The sequence below is a fragment of the Polyodon spathula genome, chromosome 22 (assembly GCF_017654505.1).
Source record: "Polyodon spathula isolate WHYD16114869_AA chromosome 22, ASM1765450v1, whole genome shotgun sequence".
NCBI classification, from domain to species: domain Eukaryota; kingdom Metazoa; phylum Chordata; class Actinopteri; order Acipenseriformes; family Polyodontidae; genus Polyodon; species Polyodon spathula.
Genome location: NC_054555.1, coordinates 23203141 through 23223574, shown reverse-complemented (window position 1 = coordinate 23223574; position 20434 = coordinate 23203141). Strand labels below are relative to the sequence as shown.

The 20434-nt window shown below is 39.3% G+C and overlaps 1 protein-coding gene across 6 annotated transcripts in view; it reads right to left on the bottom strand.

The window, feature by feature from the left end:
• LOC121297153 (smoothelin-like) overlaps nt 1–7237 on the bottom strand; it is a 78965-nt gene extending 71728 nt beyond the window's left edge. For 4 of the 6 annotated variants that reach the window (XM_041223232.1, XM_041223237.1, XM_041223235.1 and 1 more), the window contains exon 1: nt 6350–7237. In XM_041223232.1, the coding sequence (XP_041079166.1) occupies nt 6350–6400 (51 nt within the window). In that variant the 5' untranslated portion in view covers nt 6401–7237. The remainder of the gene's footprint in view (nt 1–6349) is intronic. The other 2 variants (XM_041223234.1, XM_041223239.1) reach the window with 1 other exon arrangement.
• Between the last annotated feature and the right edge of the window lie 13197 nt (nt 7238–20434).

The following is a 20434-nucleotide window of genomic DNA, read 5'->3' as shown; positions in this document are numbered from 1 at the left end:
CACTTGGTTGCAACTTCATGTCTACTCATTAAAGTAAATTATTAGAGAACATGAGACTGACCTCCGCTGCTGCTTGAGAAGAATGAAATGTAGTTCAATGCGATTTGCAAGTCCCTACATAATCTATCTGTTCCACACTCCAGTGGAGTGTTGATTTATGTCTCTACAGCAAACAGGCCTTCAATTATGCAGCTCCACAGTTCTGGGCTGTGAACTAATATATTAAAGTGTCGCCAAAAAACTTCAAACTAAGCTAATAAACTATTTATTGCATGCCTTGTACTCAAGACCAGTGTGCAATTGGAACAATTTTTTGTGAAAGGAGTCCTTCGTACTGAACAATAGGCTGATAAACCTTTGCAGTAATAAAATAAAAGTTAATAAATGATGTAATTGTTACACACTAACCTGAAAAGTACCAAGGCTGTAAATCTCTGCATTCAATAGACTACACTTTTACAGCGTTATCGCAAGACGAACAGTCTCAAATCCAGGAGTAACTAAATAAATAAAAATCAATCAAGTGTGATATTAACATAAGATACATGCCCCACCCCAGTAACAAAACAAAAATCATGAAGATTAAGACACAAAGTACCAATCCAGTGACAATCAAGTTAACAACATAGAAGAAGTAGATTCATTCACATATTTGGGCAGCATTGTTGACACAACAGGTGGTACAGATACAAATGTCAAAAGCAAGAATCGGTAAAGCTAGGGCAGCCTTCATCATGCTAAACAAGATCTGGAAAATTGAGAGACATTTCAGCAACTACAAAACTCTGCATATTCAATTCCAATGTAAAAGCGGACCTGTTATATGGTGCAGTGACCTGGAGAACAACTAAAGCCTTGCTCAACAAGATCTAAACATTTGTAAATAGATGTCTGTGAAGAGTACTCGGAATATGAGAGCAGGAAACACCTGGCGGAGAGATACAGTAGGAGAGATGGAGGCAGCAGGCTACACCTGGAAACAACTGAGGTTGCATGCCCAAAGTCGAGTGCGGTAGAAAGGTGTTGTCTTATGTTCCTTGATGGAATGAATGTCTTAACTAACTAATTAACATCCGCCACCACGGCTGTAAATACAAAATGAAAGCTGTGACCATCATGAACAGTACACACCACCACAACCTGAATGTACATGTACAAACAGAAGTGGGACATACAGACAGGCTCCTACATACATTCTCAGATTCTGCTACTCTTAATTGCATAAGGGGTTCTCTAATACGCATTCCTGATGGGGCATAATAAACTGCTGCCAGAATAAGTAAAGAACTTTGTGATTGACTTCCTATAGTGGGTTTCAATCTGTCCTGGAACAAAATGGAAGCACAGTGAGCTGTTCAGCCCCAGTGATAGTATAGGGGTGCAGTTCTTTCAGGTTATAACACCTACAGCACTAAGGTATTGCACCTGAGCCAGCAAATCCCAGGATTAGAGCACTTATTTAGAATCTCTGGAAGTTTGGAATAAATGGGAGGGGCTTATTGTTGAAACCTCCAGAATGTGATCACGCTCACACACACAGAGCAGACCCTGTCCTGGACCAACGCCATTCGACACCATCCACCCAGCACAGCTTGCAGTCAGATGCTCCGATTAAAAAGAAATGCCAATAAAACTTTCACAAAACCAGCAGTTACAGAAAATTAATTTTGGCATGTACACTAAGGCAGGCTTTTACAAGAACTCCCCCTGACAAAAGTTCCTGTTAAGAATCACACTCTGATTAGGAATGCTGCTCTAGATTGAGTTGCCCAGGTACTGTAACACCTGAATAGTTACACACTGTTTTAGTGGAAAAGCATGCTGGATAGAGGCAAATGTTGGAGCCCCAGCACCCAGCAGCTCTGAAGAGGATATTACACTGTTGAAGCATTGGTCTTCTTAGCAGATAGCTGTAGAGGTGTGTGGGCTTGCAAAATGCTCCTGGTTTATGACGCCCACTTCAATGAGCTACACACAAGAATGCTATGGATAGACCGATCTATGCCAGCCACACTGTGGGGGAATTACTCAAAATAAAACACTTATTGTCAGAGAAATATTTTATTTTGTTCAAATTTAAAATGTAACTTCCTTAAAATGATGGACGGACCTGTATCTCGTAAATATAAAAAAAAAATGTTGTTCATCTATGCGTACAAGTATAAGTGTGGGCATTTTGAAACTTGGAAAAATAAAAAGTTTCAAGTTTATTAATGGACTTTTCCATTCAAACTAAACAAAAGTTTTCAAAAAGTGCTCATCCCGCGTTACTGAAGTAGTGTGAATAGGGTATTTGAGAAGGCTGTTTGAGCGCCGTCTGCCTCACCTCTGCAGTGATGCTGTGAAGGAATTGAGTGACAGAGCTTTAATGGAGCTGTAAAGACAGTTCCTGCACAAAGTGCATGCTGAGCAGGGGACAGGCCTTAAAGGCAATGGGGAGCGCAGCGCAAGGCAAGGGACAGTAGAAGGAAGGGCCACGCTCCTTTGAAAAGAGGTGATCAGACAAGAATAGCAAAACAGATCAGACAAGAATAGCAAAACAGAAGAGACATCAAACTTCAAAGTGCATTAAACGACATACTGCTTTCAAACATCATGACTCGCAATGCATAGAGAAGGAACATCTAGATCTCTGAAGTGCAACATTCAGGTTATCTCTACCATACCTCCTCTAATCAATATGGTATGAGAACTTGTCTTTAAACATATGTGCCCTGTTTTAAAGAAACCCCAGCCAGTAGGGTAGGGGTTTCTACTTGTCATGCAACCAATGCAGGTTTTTTGAATGCCCTTGAAATGTGTTACTGAAATGATCTTGTGCCAGCAATCAGGCTAAACATTTCCATAGTACTCCAATACCTAACAAAGTAATTTGATAAATATTACCGGTCATGTACATCAATTAACTATATAGATCCTAAATGTGCAGTTTTTAAAAGAATCTCATTTTACAGAAAATATTTATTTTCATTAATAACATATCTAGAACACTGGCTACAGCCACTTTAAGTAAATAATTGAATACATACAGGTGAGATGTGTTACAAGGTGGAAAACAACTAGACCAACTCAAGTTCAGGTCACTTGAGAGCAAGAGCCTGTTTGCTCAGATTGTTGGCACTTAATCACTTTAGCAACACTTCTCAACAGGGTAGTTCTAATAACCAGGTTACATAATACAGCAGCTAGTAAAATCAACAATACATGGTGCTCTCGAGTGGCGCATCCCGTAAAGGCACTCACGTGGAGTGCAGGATTCGCCCTATAGCCTGGAGATCGCCGGGTTGAATGGGTGGGGAGGGCTTAGGAGGGCCAGGGTGTCCTCGGTTCACCACGCACCACTGACCCCTGTAGATTGGCCAGACACCTGCCGGTCTCCCTGTAAGTTGCCCAGAGCTACGTGGTCCTCCAATGCTGTAGCTCTGAGGTGGCTGCATGGCAGGCCTGCAGAGTGAAAAGAAGCTGACGGCACGTTTCAGAGGACGCATGCGCGTCCATCTTTGTCTCTCCCGAGTCAGCGCGGGGGTGGCAGTGGTTAGCTGGGTTGAACTAAAAACAATTGGGCTGGAGATTTACCTATGTATAATTACATTACGAAATGATCTTCAATGGCTTTGTACAGTGGTGGTAGCTGCAAGTTGCCAGTGGATTGAACTGATGCAGTACTGTACCTGGAACACTGTCCAATATTTGCTCCAAATGTGTTGTTGTTTCTGGTTTTTGTGGTCTGCTGTGGTGATATCCTGGTATCATAATGGCATCCCAATGGGTAATTTTACAACACTACTGTATTAGAGAGAGATTTGTTGCAGCTTATGCACTGACACATAATCTAACATATGTGATTTGGGTATGATCATTTATGCTTATGAAAGCTCTGTGACTCAAGCCTACGAAACAGGATGAATTTGTAGAAAATAGTCTTCCGATGTGTAATTGTGCCTTTCCGAAGCTGGTTAATGAGTCAGGAATTAAAGAAGAGCTGTACATTGTGTAACACTGATACTTACATCATCCCATCAGGAAGTGAGTGTTTGTTTCAGCTTTCCGTCTCCCGATTAATAGCCTGTCTGGCAGTGCTAACAGATTTTTCTCACACTATATAGATCCTCATTCACTTGGCAGCCCAGTCACTCAGACAGTCACCTGGAGAAGATCCAGGTACTATGCACAAGCCAATAAAACCTCTCTCCCACACAGATCAAAGGGGCAGCCTTATAAGGCAATTACGGGAACCTTGCTTTGTACTTATCAATCATGGTTCTGTTACATGGTTCTGTTACAGTTTGTCTTTTAGGCTGTGTTTAGACTAGCAATGCCAATCCCTGTGCCCTTATTATAAAACTTGCAGTGCCCAGGACGGTAGCACCGGTGATTGATTCTCTGAGCACTGACCTAGGATCAGTTTACTTGAAACATATGGAAATAACACTGACCCTAAAATTGATTCCAGTAAAACATCAATATTTTTCTTTCTACAGCCAGGATTTAAATCAGTGAAATCAGCCAAATTAAAATATTATTCTCAATTCCAGATAGTTGTAGAGAACAAAATAATTCCATGACCATGTTGCATGCATTTCCATTCTCTACATAGGGCTCTTGCAATTTTGAAAGACGCATTGCAAACATATATTTTTATTTTGGCCCATGAGATCCAGTATTACTGCGGTCTCAGTCTGCATGTCTTACTTTCAGCTACTTTGTTACGGTTTCTTTCCTAGGTTGTTTCACCTCAGCAGTATCTTCGGAGTCAGAGCATGTTACTGGCTACAAACCATGCCAGCCAATAGCTTACAGAAAACAGTACATCGTGTGCTTCCTCCCTGTCACTTTTCATGAAGTCTGAAGAGATCCCCTCAAGTTTCCAGTCACACCAAATGGAGTTACCAGTATGTTAATAAAGTAAAACAAAAACAGCTTGGGTTTATTATATTGAATTGGACCAGAAAGAAGTGCCTGTGCCCTTTTAACAACTCCGGTAAACTACTAGTTTGGATACAGACAATCTACTGTATCTTAAAAAGAGTTCTTCCTGCTCGTCCTTTAAAATTAATTAAAGAGTTTGGGTTAACCTGATTGACAGCTTTCTGATATGTGGTGTAACAATGGCAGGGAAAATATAACACAGGGGCTTTGGTCTTAAATACAGTACTGTATTCATCAATGCCTGCTGGCTTTCAAATATTCAGACGTCATAATACAACAGGTACTGTACTGCTCTCTGAATATGATCGCATCTGAAGGAGTTTGCAAGAACACATGCTGGGAGTCGCTCTAACAAGGTTCTCATGAAAAGAATAAGGCTTCAAACTGTGCAGATAAACAAATAGGAAAATGACCAATCCTTAACTCCATCCCAGTTTCCTGCACTTCAGCAGCTGTAAACTTTAAACTGTTTGGTTTTGGAATTCCGCATGTTAGCCCCTGGAGTCCCTCCATGATACTATTTCTGAGAACTCTGAGGCTGCACTTCTGAAGCGCAGGGTTTCAAATGAGAGAAAAACTACCACTGGAAGCCCAAAGGAATCACTGGAGTAGTTTTCATTTTCTCAGCCGGTGTACAGAACCCCTTTCTCTCACATGGGTACTGTAATTCAGTGATCCAGAACACCACAAGAGGATACAGTATTCCAGCTGAGCCACACACACACACACACACACACACACACACACACACACACACACACAACTCCCCTTACCCTTCCAATTATCTTTCAGCTAAACTCTTCTGTGCTGGCTGTAGCCTATAGCCAGGTCCGCACTGAGACAGTTTTGTTGGCCAGTACTATAGAGCTGTGGTTCTCAAACTTCTTATTGGGAGTCTATTTGTAGTGACTTGGCTCAGTCATAACCACTCAAAAACACCACTGTATTATTATATTACAGAAATTCATTACTATTACTATTCATTACCACAGTTTTAGTGAAGAGCACTTGAAAAGCCTAACCAGAAATTAAACAGATTGTTTCCATTTTTCCACTGCAGCAAAACATATTGTCATCTGTGTGCCTTCCCGCTGGTGAAGCAAAATCTTACTAACCAAGACTTGAAATACCATAAAAACATGTTTGATTATCTTCCAATGAAAACAGATTCTTGTGAAGAATGGCACAGGTGTTCACAAAGGTATATATATATATATATTATAATATATATTATATATATATTATATATATATATATATATATATATACACACACACACATACATATACACACATATATATATATATATATATATATATATATATATATATATATATATATATATATATAACAAGCACATATTAACATATGTTGACCATATTATGTTTAATATAATGTAAAAAGTAAAATATCGACTTACCAGTTTTCTGAGCGAGGATTCGTCCAGAGTCGAGTACCTTTCTCCTGACATCACGACGAATTCCGATGTCGCTGAAGGTTCCCTGAGGAATGCAAAGTGCGGTACTGGGTAGTTATTTTCTTTGGGTCAGTCTAGTAGAAGGAAATTACTGTAATCAGATTAAATTCCTTGCAGTCTTTGTCATGCCGAGTAGCTGGAATTTAAAAGCAAAATGTTCTTTTTTTGTGGGATATAGGAGCTTTTGTGTAACAAATTCGATTTACAAAGTTAGCACAAGCACTGTCAGTTTAGCTCTGTCCCGAGTCCTGTGGAGTCTGCTCAGACACTCTCCCCGTTCCCGAATCAAGCAAGAGTAGCAACCCCTTTTAAACCCTCGTAGTTTTCATGAAGTGCCTGAATGATTAATGTTTTTAGTGATTAGTATACGCAGTTTCTTTCAGCCTCGGATTTGCAGCTACTCCAAAGAGGATTAACAACAGGATCGGGTTCTGTACAGGCGTGCGGGCATTTATTTGAGTGCCTGAGGCTTCCCAGCCGTCCTTGTGAAAATCTATAAAAACTTTAGAAGTGTGATGATTTCACTGCCACCCGCTGTATATTATGACTACAGATGACCATCAAATCACAGTGCAGTATCGTCGACCTCAATGTGACTCTCACTCAGTAGTATAATAATATTTTAATACAGAAAACTTCTCCTGACTGTGCAGTCAGGTTTGGTTTTGCTTTATATTCCTCGTCAGAATTGTCATAATGTATTTTTTTTTTAAAATCTCTGTCAGATTAGTTACAGTAGACGACGTATATTCCCTGTGCAGACGGAATGTTGTATTTGTAATGATCCTTTTCAATAGGGTTGCTCCTGCGTTTTCTCCCAGTTTAAGATTTGTTAATGCCACTGCCTACCCTGAGCACTAGCTTCAAATCCGCACTGCTTCCCTCCCGTGTACAGCATAACCCCGCCCAAGGGAAGAGATCACGTCCAATCATAAATAAGCAAAAGAAACTGGAACCACGCCTAAAGGTGAAAGCAGATGCCCAATTGGTCAGATTGAATAGTTTATCCCGCCCTTTTTGGAGAAAGAGCTTTTGGGGGCTGTAGTGTTTTTGGAGTTGTCACTAGCGAGCGGCAAGTGCACTTTAATTTGGATTTCTTTTCTTATTAAGAAAATGAATTATTCAAATGTCTTGAAAAAGATTTAACAGCTAATTTTTAGGAAATAATCTTACCGATTAGGTGCTGATGTGTCGTACTACGATTATTATCACATGTAGCACATACTTGTTTGTTTATAAAAGCTGCATCTCCCTGTTGCAAGACAAGCGTATTTGATATAGAGCAAACAGTTGGAAGGTTCACAAAGAACGGTCTTAACCGCATAAGACAGTATTTTCCCTTCCCCGTTTCTCCCACCCTACACAGCTAATCTGCTTCCTCCACTGGTTCGCTATCGCTGCTCCTGTAACACAGTCACGTTTTAGTGTGTTAATTTAATATGTCATTTTCATTGTGTGTTACGCAATCACATTTTTATTTACATTGATCACTGACTTTATTATATTATTTTGTCACACTTTTGGGTTGCGGTGCACACAAGAATAGCTTTTTTTAAACAGCATCAATAATGAGATTTCAATTGAATAATCTATAAAGTGGACAACTTGTGCAGGCTAAAAGCATAGTAAGGTGTCTGTAAGAATAAGCGTGATTGGGCAGCGGTCAGTTAACTCTTATAGTTGCTAGCCCTACTTCTACAGGGTGCTTCAGGGTCTATAAGAAATTGTAAAAGAATAATACTCCCATTGGTTTTTAGTATTATTTTGTATTTTGATTTAAACTTCCATCGCTCCCTTGTACCACTATGAACAATAAAATAAAACAAAGATTGTTTATATGTGTTGTCTCCCTCTTGCCTAATAATTCCAGCGCCAAATAAAAAAGAACCTAAAATCAATTTTAACTTAATCTGAAGGTGGTGCCTTCAGTGGCGTAGTAAGGCTACCACTTTTTTTTTTTTTTTAACGTTTCGCCTTTCTACACTCGCAATTTAAAACTTTTCTTCTCGCCTATCGCTGTCTCGACCTTTCTGCTCCCTCCTATCTCCAGACTATCACTCCCTACACCCTCACCACGGTCCCTGCGCTCCTTCGCCACGGGCAGATTAGGTGTACCATTTTGAATAAAAACGCGGTCCAGCGCATTCAACCTCGCAATTACCTGCCTGCTCTGGGAACGTCACCACACTGTCACAAAGATACCTTCCCAGATTGTAAAGAAAGTGCTTTAACATCTGCGTAAGTATTTGATTGTGTGTTTTGTTTTATATATTTTCGATACATGCCTGGTTGTAGACAAAGTTACAATATGGACATCCATTTTAAAAATACCTTTGGATCAAAGTGAAAGGGCAACAAAAACGAATAGCTTATTAGTGTGTGCCTGATGAATAAATGTGCTTATTGTTTTTTTTTTTATTATTTCAGTTAGCATAACTGAATTTCTAGCGCCACGTTTTTCAGTAGCCTACACAGTAGTTGGTTGCAGAACATTGACACTAAAGTGTTTCTGAAAGGACAGTCATGTGAACGTGCTCATAAAAACCTCTAGACAAGTTTCGCCTTAAAATTCCCACTCCTTTGCTCTTGGGACTGCACTTATCTGTAATGTGATATTTTCTAACAACTGTAAGCCACTCTAGATAAGGGCGTAAATAAATCCATCATAATAATAATAATAATAATAATAATAAGTCACATTAAACCTGTGCCTTCCTTGCTCCCCACGTATACCCTGCTGACAATGTTATGGCAAGTGTTTCACATTTTTTGTCCAGTCCCTTTAAGTTAAACATGACTCACCTTCATCTCATTTCCTGCCACATTCACAACCCTGAACTCGACCCACATCACTTGTTGCAACTGAATTAAAACATCCAAGTTCTCCCTCTCTAATTTGTAGTTATCTGACCTGCTCTGCTTAGCCCAAATTCAGTTTTCTTGTCAGATTTATTCAACCTGTAATGAATGCTAAGTGTCCAGTAGGGGTTGCAGGGCTGAGTAGCACCTGACCTGACAATAGGAGATTGATACACTGCTGTGCAAACGTTTCCATCTGCCACTGGGGCTGATTTTAAAGCTCTTTGAAATGAGACTCGTTCATCATCAGATTTCAGTTGGGACTATGAGCCCCAGTTAGGATTGCGTGTTGGCAAAGCTCAGTCTGTCCATCTCACACTGATGGTGGAAGTCACCTAAATCTTGGACATCAGAAAAAAAAAAATGTTTAGGCAGAACGTAAGGGCTGTGAATATATGACCCTAATAAAACTGTCCCATAGTAAAAGCATTGCAAAGCGTAATAAACCATAATTAAAGTATATCGATAAACATGGCAAACCAGGGTAAACTATGGTAAATGAACAGGATAGCTGAAGAAAAAGTGAAACTGCACAAATACAGTGGTCAGGGGATAGTGTCAGGGAAATATTGAAGGTTGGTAAATTATAGCAAATATATCACTTATACTGAACCATGCAGTGTTGTCTTGTGGTTAAACTCCTGGGCTTGTAACCAGTAGGTCACCTTTTCAAATATTGAGAGTCTAAACAAACGAGAAAGAAATTCTCTTCGAATTGGTCCTGATTTATGGAGGAATGAGTCTTCACCAGTCACTGGTAATTGAATATGGGTTTAGGCCTAGGGAGTTGCATGCAAAGGAAAATGCATACAGTGACATAAAAGTACAAATTCAAACAGACAAGCTGTCCCAATACAATAACAACTACGTCAAAACAGCATTCCAGAAGAGTAAACAAGCAAGCAGCAAGGCAGGGAGACGAGGGAGGACTACACCACTATGGGCTTTGAACTTTCAGCCAGTCAGTGTGTTAGTTAAAAAGAAAACTTACAGCAAAGAGCAATATTCATAAAGTTTAAAAGCATAACATTTCATTTTCTTAGTTTTTTTTTTTTTAGTATGTTTTTATGTTCATGACATTGCATCACTGTGCTTTAGATGGTGCTGGCATTTACACATTCTGTATAAAGACACTTTGGCTGTAATTAACCAATCAGCTGCTTCCCCTAATGACTGACTTGCTTTAAGTCTGGTGATATATTGATCCCGAAGACGAGGTGAAAAAAGAAGAAACTATCTGGAAGGCGTGCAAACTGAGATCTCCTTAACCAAGTATAGAAACAGATTTATGAAAAAGAAAATGCATTCTGCTAAAATGTTTTTTCAAACAGCAGGTAGGATTTTTTTTAAGCTGCAAGCACTTTAAAGCCTTGATTATAATTGCAACTGGGGGCCCTTTGGAGTTATGGCCACAGCTAAGTCAATATGGTACTCACCTCCTGTTAAATTAGGAAATGGAAACCACTATATAACAAAGCAGCATGACTGTTTAACTGCCTTGACTAGAAAGGATGAGCAAGATGTTTAGAAATATACAGTCCCTAGAAGTTATTCTCAAAGTTCAGTACCTGCTTCTAAGTAAACTTGAGCTAAAAGATTGTTTGCCTTCTTTGGTGTTCTGTTTGGTATGTGCTGGAATGCATAATCCTTTCACATTAGAACTGCACCACAAAATAGCTGTTATCCTTTTAAGGACTGTTACCTGTTCCCAGCCCAAGGCAAAGTATTTTTTAACACAGATAATACTGACAGTAAACACACAACACAGACTATGTAAATAGAGCGAAGCATGTATCTCAGTTTCTATAAAGCTCTTATCCCCCTCTCTATTTGTAAACAGATAACCGGCTTCAAATATATGCAAATCTTTTTAATCAGCAAGCCATGTTTCAAACAGAATTGGTATTTTTATTACAGAATAAAAACAGTTGCCATCAGCATGAATCAATGCGTTTTGACTTGCTTGGTTTTGTCGCTTGAGCTGTTTCAAATTCTGATTTACATTTCTAAACACTTTTCTCTTTTTATAATGCTAATGAAATAGTTTTAGATTGGCTATTCTTCCATTACTAATGTTTGTAGAGCAATCCTATTTAGGCTAATCACTGATCTCCCACATTTGCGTGAATGCAACAGAAGATGTGTACAGGGTTTGACTTATACTCTCAGTTTGTTAAAGAATGCCCTTAACTAAGTTTCATATGAATTGGAAAAACAGTTCTCTGTAGCACTGGCTAGAACCTTGTAACATACTTGCACCTCCACTGCACCCCCTTTGCATGGGATATGCATCTCCTTCATGGCATAATAAACATGTGATATACCATTTATTGCATTGGAATGCTGTGCTCTCCCCTTCAAGCAATGACTTGTTATAACAAGTCCATTCCTCAGTTGAACAATATAACTGCCAGCCCGTGTATTAAGCTCTGTATCTCACGGAGGGTGGAAGGGGACACTCACAGATGCTCAAGCACAGTCTCTCTCAGCAGTATGTGGATCTGTGACGTGAATACAAGGAGCACACAATAGAAACAGATGACCTAGGGGTTAGCTGAAATGTGAAACAAGTAAGGCTTGCTTGGTACTGTCACTTCAATCTGGGCACAATAAACAAATACAAATATGGCAGAGGACGAGACCGCTTTCTAAAAATAACTGTAAAGGGCAGCTCACCCTGTTACAGCGTTTCAAAATTGTTTCCATTTTCCATACCAAAAAAAAAAACCCTACTATTCAGAATGATTGCAAGTATTGCAAAAAAAGATAAGGGATGGTAAAATAAACTATTAAAATATCAATTGAACTATGTGTTCTTCATGAATATGTTCCAGTATGAGGAGAGCTGGTGGCTGGCAAAGGCCGGATCTGGAGGTTGGTGGTTACAGTTTCCATTCCCCTCTCTGCATCTGTTCACAAGTCTGTGTTCTTGACAGCTGAAACCACTTAACCCTTACATGCGTGGTAATAGTTCACAAGTTCAGAAACACTGTTGCACTTCAGGAACAAAGACCACCGACATACAGCAGTGTGCAAAAGTTCAGGTCACCCATGAATTTCAGTATTTTGCCCTTTTCTCATTATAAAAACAATTGATTCTTTCAAAATTAAATTAAAAGCAGGCAGTGATGTCGACACTGAAAGTTAAAGAGAAGGCTGTAAAGTTAGACCGACTATCAGAACAATATTTCTCACCAAGGATATAAACAAATATGAGGAACCAAGCCTGCTGATAGATAGATAGATAGATAGATAGATAGATAGATAGAATTAGTTTCAAGTGCCCTCACGCCAGCACTTTGAGGTAGTAGTCAGAATTTAAATGCATGTGGTTAATCTCTATCTTATTATTTTAATATTTTTGTTCTGCTATAGTAAGCCTGATTTCCATGTTTGGGTTGCTAGAATAACATGGCCCCTAAGGGATGAAATAAACCCAGCCTGTTAAGTGTTTTTTCCAGGTACTCTTGGTAGCTAAGTAGGGAGTTGTGAACGCTGTCTCTTGTGTTCTCATTAGAACAAGGGCATGTCAGCTAATTAGCTCAGTACTAACAACATCAGTTTGTGTTAAAACAGCTGCGTCTAAAACTGTAGTCCTACAGAATGATGCATTAACATCCTCTTTAAAGGTTCTGGCCGTTGGAGTTTGACTGCAGTGCATTACATGGTTCTGCTAAGAATGTCTGACCTATTCTACCTGTGTTTTGATGGCCAATTATGTTAGGACCAAAAATATTAAGGCTGGAATGACTTCTTTATAAAATTTTTATTGACAAAAGTTTTTTGGGGTTTTTTCCGCAGGTGCACATTTTTCTGTTGATATGGTAATGTGCCAGCCTATTAGAAACCTATGGAGCACCCCCCCCCCACCACCTGCTGTGTCTTCTGTCATTGTCTGTCACCTTTGTTGGCTTTGGGCTCTACACCCAATCATATGAAGTCAGAAATCTTGATGTAGTCCAAGTGAGTTTTGAAGCACTGTGGCAAAGTGATTGATAGTGTGCAGGTGCAAGTGATTAAAGAACAGACAGACAATTGTAATGCAGGTGAAAAGATTTGTTTTATTTATTTTTAAATCCAGTGCCTGACGGTGAAACAAACAGTAAATAATAATACAGTTTTATTTGTGACAGAGGTGCAGTATTGTCCTGTTTCGTGCTGGCCCCTGGCGACAGCTCCGGAATTGTGTTAACTGTCTGGTTATGTAAAAGACGAGACAATTACAAAAACATAACACTCACGGTTTTCAATAACAACATACTTTTACTGTCCTTCTGGCTTTAACACTACAAACCAATGCGAAGGAACAGATTACGATTCTCCATCCCCCTTATATACTGTCACGCATGACCCCTTGGTAAACGAATGCAGCTGCCTTTACAATCTGCGGCTGCTACATTGTTTCCCTTCCAGGTCAATACGTTCTTGCAATGGAGTCTCGCCTTTTTCCAGACTGACCGACTTCCCGACCCACAGGCCAGCCCGTCCAAAAAACTCTGTCCTCGCTTAGTACCCTCACAGGTCGGGAGGGAGATTTACAACCAAGGTTCATTGTATTTCTGTCACAAGCACAAACACTCACCCCTGGAAAAAGCAACATTTTAAGCTCAGTTTTGTACTTGACTACAAGGTTGGAAAAGCTGTAATAAATACGAACAATATGTACAGTATTAAAACAACTCACAAAAAGATAGCATTGTTGACTGTGCCTTTCTGATTTCCCATATAAATTATCATAAAATTATCCACAGTTCAGCAGGGTTAGAAGCTTGCACTAGTCCTGCACCTGCACATGAAAAAAAAAATATTTATATAATTGCGAAACATGTATTTCATGTTGCTTGTAAACATACTGTTCTGTAACTTTATTTAATGTTCTGAAAGTCATTTATATGTTAGTAGTTTACACCTGCGACTGCACTGCTGTTCATTTGAAAATGCGTGCTTCACAATTACTTCACAATCATGTGACGTGTCGACTACCAGTTTCTGAGGTCAACTGTCACTTTACTGCTGGACCAGTCGACTTTGTGGTGCTACCCCTGACACTCACTAACGCTGTTGACCCTGGCAGGACTGGAACAAGATCCTTGGCGCTGTGTCCCAGCTACAGTTGTGTATCTTAGAGAATGGCACAGATGGGCACACTTCCCTGTCAGACAAGGGACAAACACACGCCTCTTCTCCCATGATTGGCCACGATGCAGCTGACAGACAGACAGACGTTAAACTCCTCCCATTGCTCAGATGATATAGACAGCCTGACCCTGCTCGTCCCCTTGACCCTTGACCTGGCCTGGCCCTCGACGAGTCTGAGCACTGGCCCGGTCAACCTCAGGCTGTTTGTGTGGGAGCCAGTTGGATCTTGATCCAGGGTGAGCTTGTCAATTGATATGTACAGGTTGTTGAATTATTAGTTACAAAATATCTAAGTGTGTGTAAAAAACCTAACGTATTTAAATATAACTAAATTTAACTGGGAGGCAGTGTGGTCTAGTGGTTAGAGCTGAGGGACTAGAAGGTGGTGTGGTCTAGTGGTTAAAGTTGAGTGACTGGGAGGCAGTGTGGTACAGTGGTTAGAGCTAGTGACTTTAAGAGTCTCTAGTTGGTGTGATTGGTGGGTTAGCTTATTGTGATACCTTTTTGTGATTTGTTTTATATTAAGCCTAAAAAGGTAAAAATGTTTAAATGGTAAACTAAAATATAAATCCTGAATGGCACAGTGTGGTATAATACTGAAAAACTCAAATTGTGTCTGATTGTTTAAACAGTAAATGTTGATTCTATTCTTATTTTTTATGCCCTTCAGGCCCTAGGGCCACATATGTGGTCACTCGTAGGTTTACTCTGCATACAGAAAAATAAAATCACGATCTAAGGCGGTGTATCCAGTGCGGAAATGAAACTACAGCGAAGCTAACCTGTGCCGTCCTGCCCCACAGCCTTCCTGGTGCATGTCAAGTCGGTAGAGGCAGTGGTCCCACCCAGCAGGGAGCAACCCCAGCACACACTGGGGTGTTACAGCACCAAGTACACTCCTGACCCCAGACTTATAGTCATGTTGTCACCAATGAGGCCAACTTAGTGTAATTTAAATCAGATCACTGCAGTTTATATGTTAAGATGTGTTAGAAAGGGCGTTAGGCCTTTAAATACAGACATTTTGTCATCAGCAGCAGAGCAAAAAGCAGAGGAACAGGTGACGTATCAAAGAAAGGAATCCTCCTCTCACTTTTAATGTTCCTGTTGATTTTCAGGAGGAAAGATACCTGGCAGGGCAGCATTTGATCATCGTCAGTGTCTTTTTGCTGTCTCTGTGTGGGCTGCTCTATCATGCAGCTGCTTTTGTTGTGTGAAATCGCGAAGGCAGAAGAGCAATGAGCAAGAAGTAACACACCGCAGCATTCCAGTTTCTGTTACCTAGTTTCATTTTGTTAGTAACTATTTTGAAAAAAAAGATCCAATGCATCCTACTCAATCAACAGTGTGTGAAATCAGTTTCAGCAGCTGCTATCGACATGTCTTTCATAGCGATTGCATGGTCCAGGTCAGTCTACCATAATTCTTTAGTTTAATTAAACCTGTCCTAAGGTCACTGGCTCACGTTTAACTAAAGAAGCTATATCTAATTAGGCTGAAATTGCAACTTGGTACATGTATTAAATATAAGTTATCATAATGTAATTTTAAAATTCAGATTCACTTTTTATGTCTTGTTCTGTTTGGGGCATCACATCCTGGTGACTTTTTAAAACTCAGACGTTTGAAGCACCCCTGTGGCATCAACACTGTGTGATAATTGAAATATAAAAAAACCAAGAAGAAAAAAAAAAAAACGCAAGGTTAAGCCATGTCATTTAATTGTTGATTCTGTTAACCCATCTCTGGAATCTTGTTGAGCCACATAGTATCTCAATGCCAAAAGACTCTTATGCTCTTTTTAAATTCTGTGCATTAACTGACATAGCTTTTCATTTTTAGGAACCTTTTGATCGATTCCTGAGGTCCATCAGCAGCAGATTGGGTACCCAGTCTTTTAAGGAGGCCGGGGTAGCTCACCCAATGAAGAGTGCTCCTTTTAAATTAGTTGGGGGATGGAATGGGTAGATTTACTGGAATTTGATTGGGCACCATGCAGAATGGATTTTCATCTGCAAACCTTGAAGCTGTGGGCTTCTGTCCTGTTATAATTTCAAGTGACCCCTTTATGAAACAGATGGTGCTGCTATGCAATATTGTAGCACATACAATGCGATTTTTAAAATGTCCTTTTGTAAATGTCCCTGTGAAATGGTTGTATTTTAATTATATTTCTAAAGTAAACCCTCTCCTTGAGATCACAGACATTGGGTATTCTAGAGCACCAAAGGGAGTGGTCCTAACATTTTGTTTCCCATGGTTTGGCACCTCCATCTGCCGAGTTTCATTGCTTCACTGAGGCTAATGTTTTTGCACAATAGTACTAGTACTTGACCAGGTTCCACTAAACCAAGGGAGCTAGCTTTGGTTGTGTACTTGCTCTTAACAATGTTGTTCTAGATTTTTTTCATAGGATAGTCAAGCGCTATCCAACCTTTTTGACAAAATAGCCATGCCAACAACCAATAGCCTCTTAAAGAGTGTTGGGAAATCACAAACAATTGAACCCAAGACTGTAACCTTAAATAGATTCAGTCTGCTAAAATGAAGACTGATAAAATAGTAGCAAATAAATTGAAAAAAATGTAATGTGTTTGTAAGTTTTGTTGCAATCAAAGACAGCCATACATACTTGTATGCCCTTTGGGAACCCATTAATAGCCTTTGAAAAGAATATTTCCCCTCTAAAAGAGCCATATTTACATTTGGAGAACTCTGAGATACTCACTTGCATTGGAGGAAATTCAAAGAGATGGGTGAACAATTTAAAATATATGTGACTCTCATGTGTCCTATCAAGTAGACTATTATGAGGCAAGCCAAGGTCAAAACAATACTCATTATGAACTACCACCTCTCAAGAAGTTAGGTTCTTTCAGCTGTAGGGATGATAGTGATGCTCTGGAAGTTAATATTTAATAGTTATTTATTATGTAATTTAAACAGAAATGTTTTTTTTTTTTTTTAAACGAGCCTGTCGAAGATGGTGATTTCAAGGCATCTTCCATAGTTCTGTACCTGACTGTAGCGTACAGGAATGCTGTGGTGCTCAGGAGTTGGGGAGAGCAGTTACACTGTATATGTAATTCTTGATCTAATTTGTTTTAACATGTTTCAAAACTGAATTTACACTTCTTTATTTCATCAGTAATATTAAGTTGTTATATGTAGTGTTGTTGTGTGTCATGAATTTAGAGTAGCTGTTGGTTCATTCTTACTGGGTGGGCTGTAGTTCAGCAGTACAGGCGCTGCAATACTCTCCAAAAGGCTGCCATTTAATCTGTCGATCAGAAAGAACACCTCTTCCTGCTTCTGTTGAGTGTAGAGCATTGATCTTGACTCATTTTAATAGGGTGAAATCTCATAATCCCCCACTTTTCCAAAAAGAGAATCCTTTATAAATTTGGTAGGGAAACACAGAAAATATACCTGAGTTTGCAAGCTGTTAGAATCCAAAGTCTCCAAGAGATAATTAAGGGTGCTAACGTTTTAGCAAATGTGTGTGGACTGCCCATAGGTCAATACAAGCATTTACTGACATAAATTGGGCCAAATTATGTGGATTTGTAATATAGATGTATGTGCACACAGATTTCCATACTTTGTATAACACAAGTGACCCCAAAAAACTCCCATTTCACGTTAAAATTGAACCTGTTCTTCTGGGGTGGAAGATGCAACAGCTGTAATAAATCACACTTAAAAATAGAGCTGTTGTCATTTCCTTTTGGTTATAATCCTGCACCCCCTCCTTTGGTTTCATTCTTATACTGTGAATGTTTTATTCTGTTATGTTTGTATGGTAGTTATTTCCTATACTTTAAATCATGTCCCTATTATCTTAATGTTCTGTTTTTTTTTGTACATTCCTTTCTACTATTTCCAATAGCCAGTTATTTTCTGAAAGCCAGAGCAGTAAAATATGTACAGTATGTATGAAGTACAGCAGGACTGTTAAGTTGCAGTTTCCCAATGCAAATGAGAAGTCCTGTATGTTTTGTAGCATTTAGTGTTGGCACATTTTTATTAAATAAGTCTTGCCTGCAAACATCCAGACTTGTTCTGTAAGCAAACAAACACAATATTCCTTATTAAAAGATCAGTTTTGACTGCAATTACTGTTGACACAGCAAATAACTAAAACACTTGTCTTTTTAAAGCAGAGGTCATCAGAGAATTAAGCTGTCTTTGTTTTAATATGTGCTGTATAAACGTAGGATGAGTACTAAGTTAGTCTTATGGGGCGTTCACACTGGACGCGGCGTGCATACCGCCTCCTTGCACGTTGCTCTGCAGTCGTAAAATATCAGGCAATTATGTTGTTTAAAATGAAATAATGTTGATTTTAAAAATTTGATATTTTCTTTCTTTATGAGTTTTGTCTGGTTTGCTAGGTATAAGCAAAGCGATTGTGTGAGGGGCATCATTGTCCATTAATATTATTGAGCATTATCGTATACACGATTAAAAAATGCTACTACTACCATCCCATCATATCAAACTTTTTTTTTTTGGGGGGGGGGGGCAGGGCTGTAAAAGCGACACCACACACTACCTGGAACAATGAAAAACAAACAAAAAAGATAATTGTGATCGCCCTGCTCTACTGGAGAAAAAAAAAAAAAAATAAGATCACTGTGGGTCCATGACATCCTCAAGAGTATGCCGAATATCATCAACTGATACAGGTGCTCCAGTTTGATGAAGACAGATTTCAAACCTACTTCATTTTGTATTATACAATTCTGGAAAATCTGAAATTAGATCCACAAGCTTTTCTTCCTCGCAAAGGAGCCTCCAACTTTCCCGATTGGCTGCTGGTAATTTACGTCACAGCGAAAGATTTAAATATTTTATCTCCTGCCACTTTGCCGTGCCACTTCCCTCTGCCGCTGTGTGTGATCACCTTCATTGAAAACAATTGCTTTTGTCGTGTCTGGTGTGAATGTCCCTTTATTCTTCATAGACTAAGTTAGTCCACCTGAACAGGATCATCTCACGTCCGATTTGGTACGCAGTAATCAGGATCTTGTTTAATCCGATTTAGCAGACGATCCACCTGTCCGCCTGGTACGCTGCAATCAGGATTAACGAGTGTACTAACTTTAGTCCAAGCAAGTGGACTAAATCTGCTTAATCCACTAGTTAGACACATCAAGCAGACTAACTTTGGTACACTGCAATCGACCCATTATGGCTTACATTTTTACAGCAAAGCAGTCCCTCAGCAACATTTCTGGGGTACGTTGTACACACAAGTTGTTGAAATTTGATCCATCCATAAAGCTCTGATTAATGCCTTTGAACATATTTGACGAAATAATATTTTGCTTTTCTAAAGCACTATGCTTAAAAAGCATGTCACTCTCCATATAAGAATTAATATCATGGAAAGGCATATTTTTGGAGATTATGGGTCAAAATAAAATCAAATGCTCAGTCTGGGAATTGTGGCCAATTTGTGACATAGTGGTCTCTATGTTAAATCAGATAAACTCATTCCCTAAATAAGATTTTCAATTTAATACAGACTTTATCAAAACTTGGCCTAGGTAATTATACAACCCTGAAGATCAAACAGAATTCCCACAATCCATTCAAAGTAAATCAGATTTCAAACGAGCATCATTTTGTCACAGATCATCCCCACTAAGAGACAGGCCAAGATCTCTAAAGTCGTTTCCATCTCAGTAATATCAAGGGACACCAGCTATTCTTTTGGAACCATTAATATTTATAAATGATATATTTTAAACAATTGTGTCGGTATGTACATGGCACATTTTTCACAAAAACTGTTTATTTTATATAAACTGTAGTTCTTAACCCAAGAATATGCCAATATTAAAAGAAATGACACCAGTATTTACCATCTACCATTTATTGGTCAGAATCCCCACACATGTAAAACATTGAGGCCTAAAACTCATCATTATTTCACAGCAATCTGGGTGAATTTCATCCCACTTCCACCTGGTCCACAGCTGGTCTTGGTGTGGTGACTTTGCCTGGCCACTTGAGTCCTCAAAT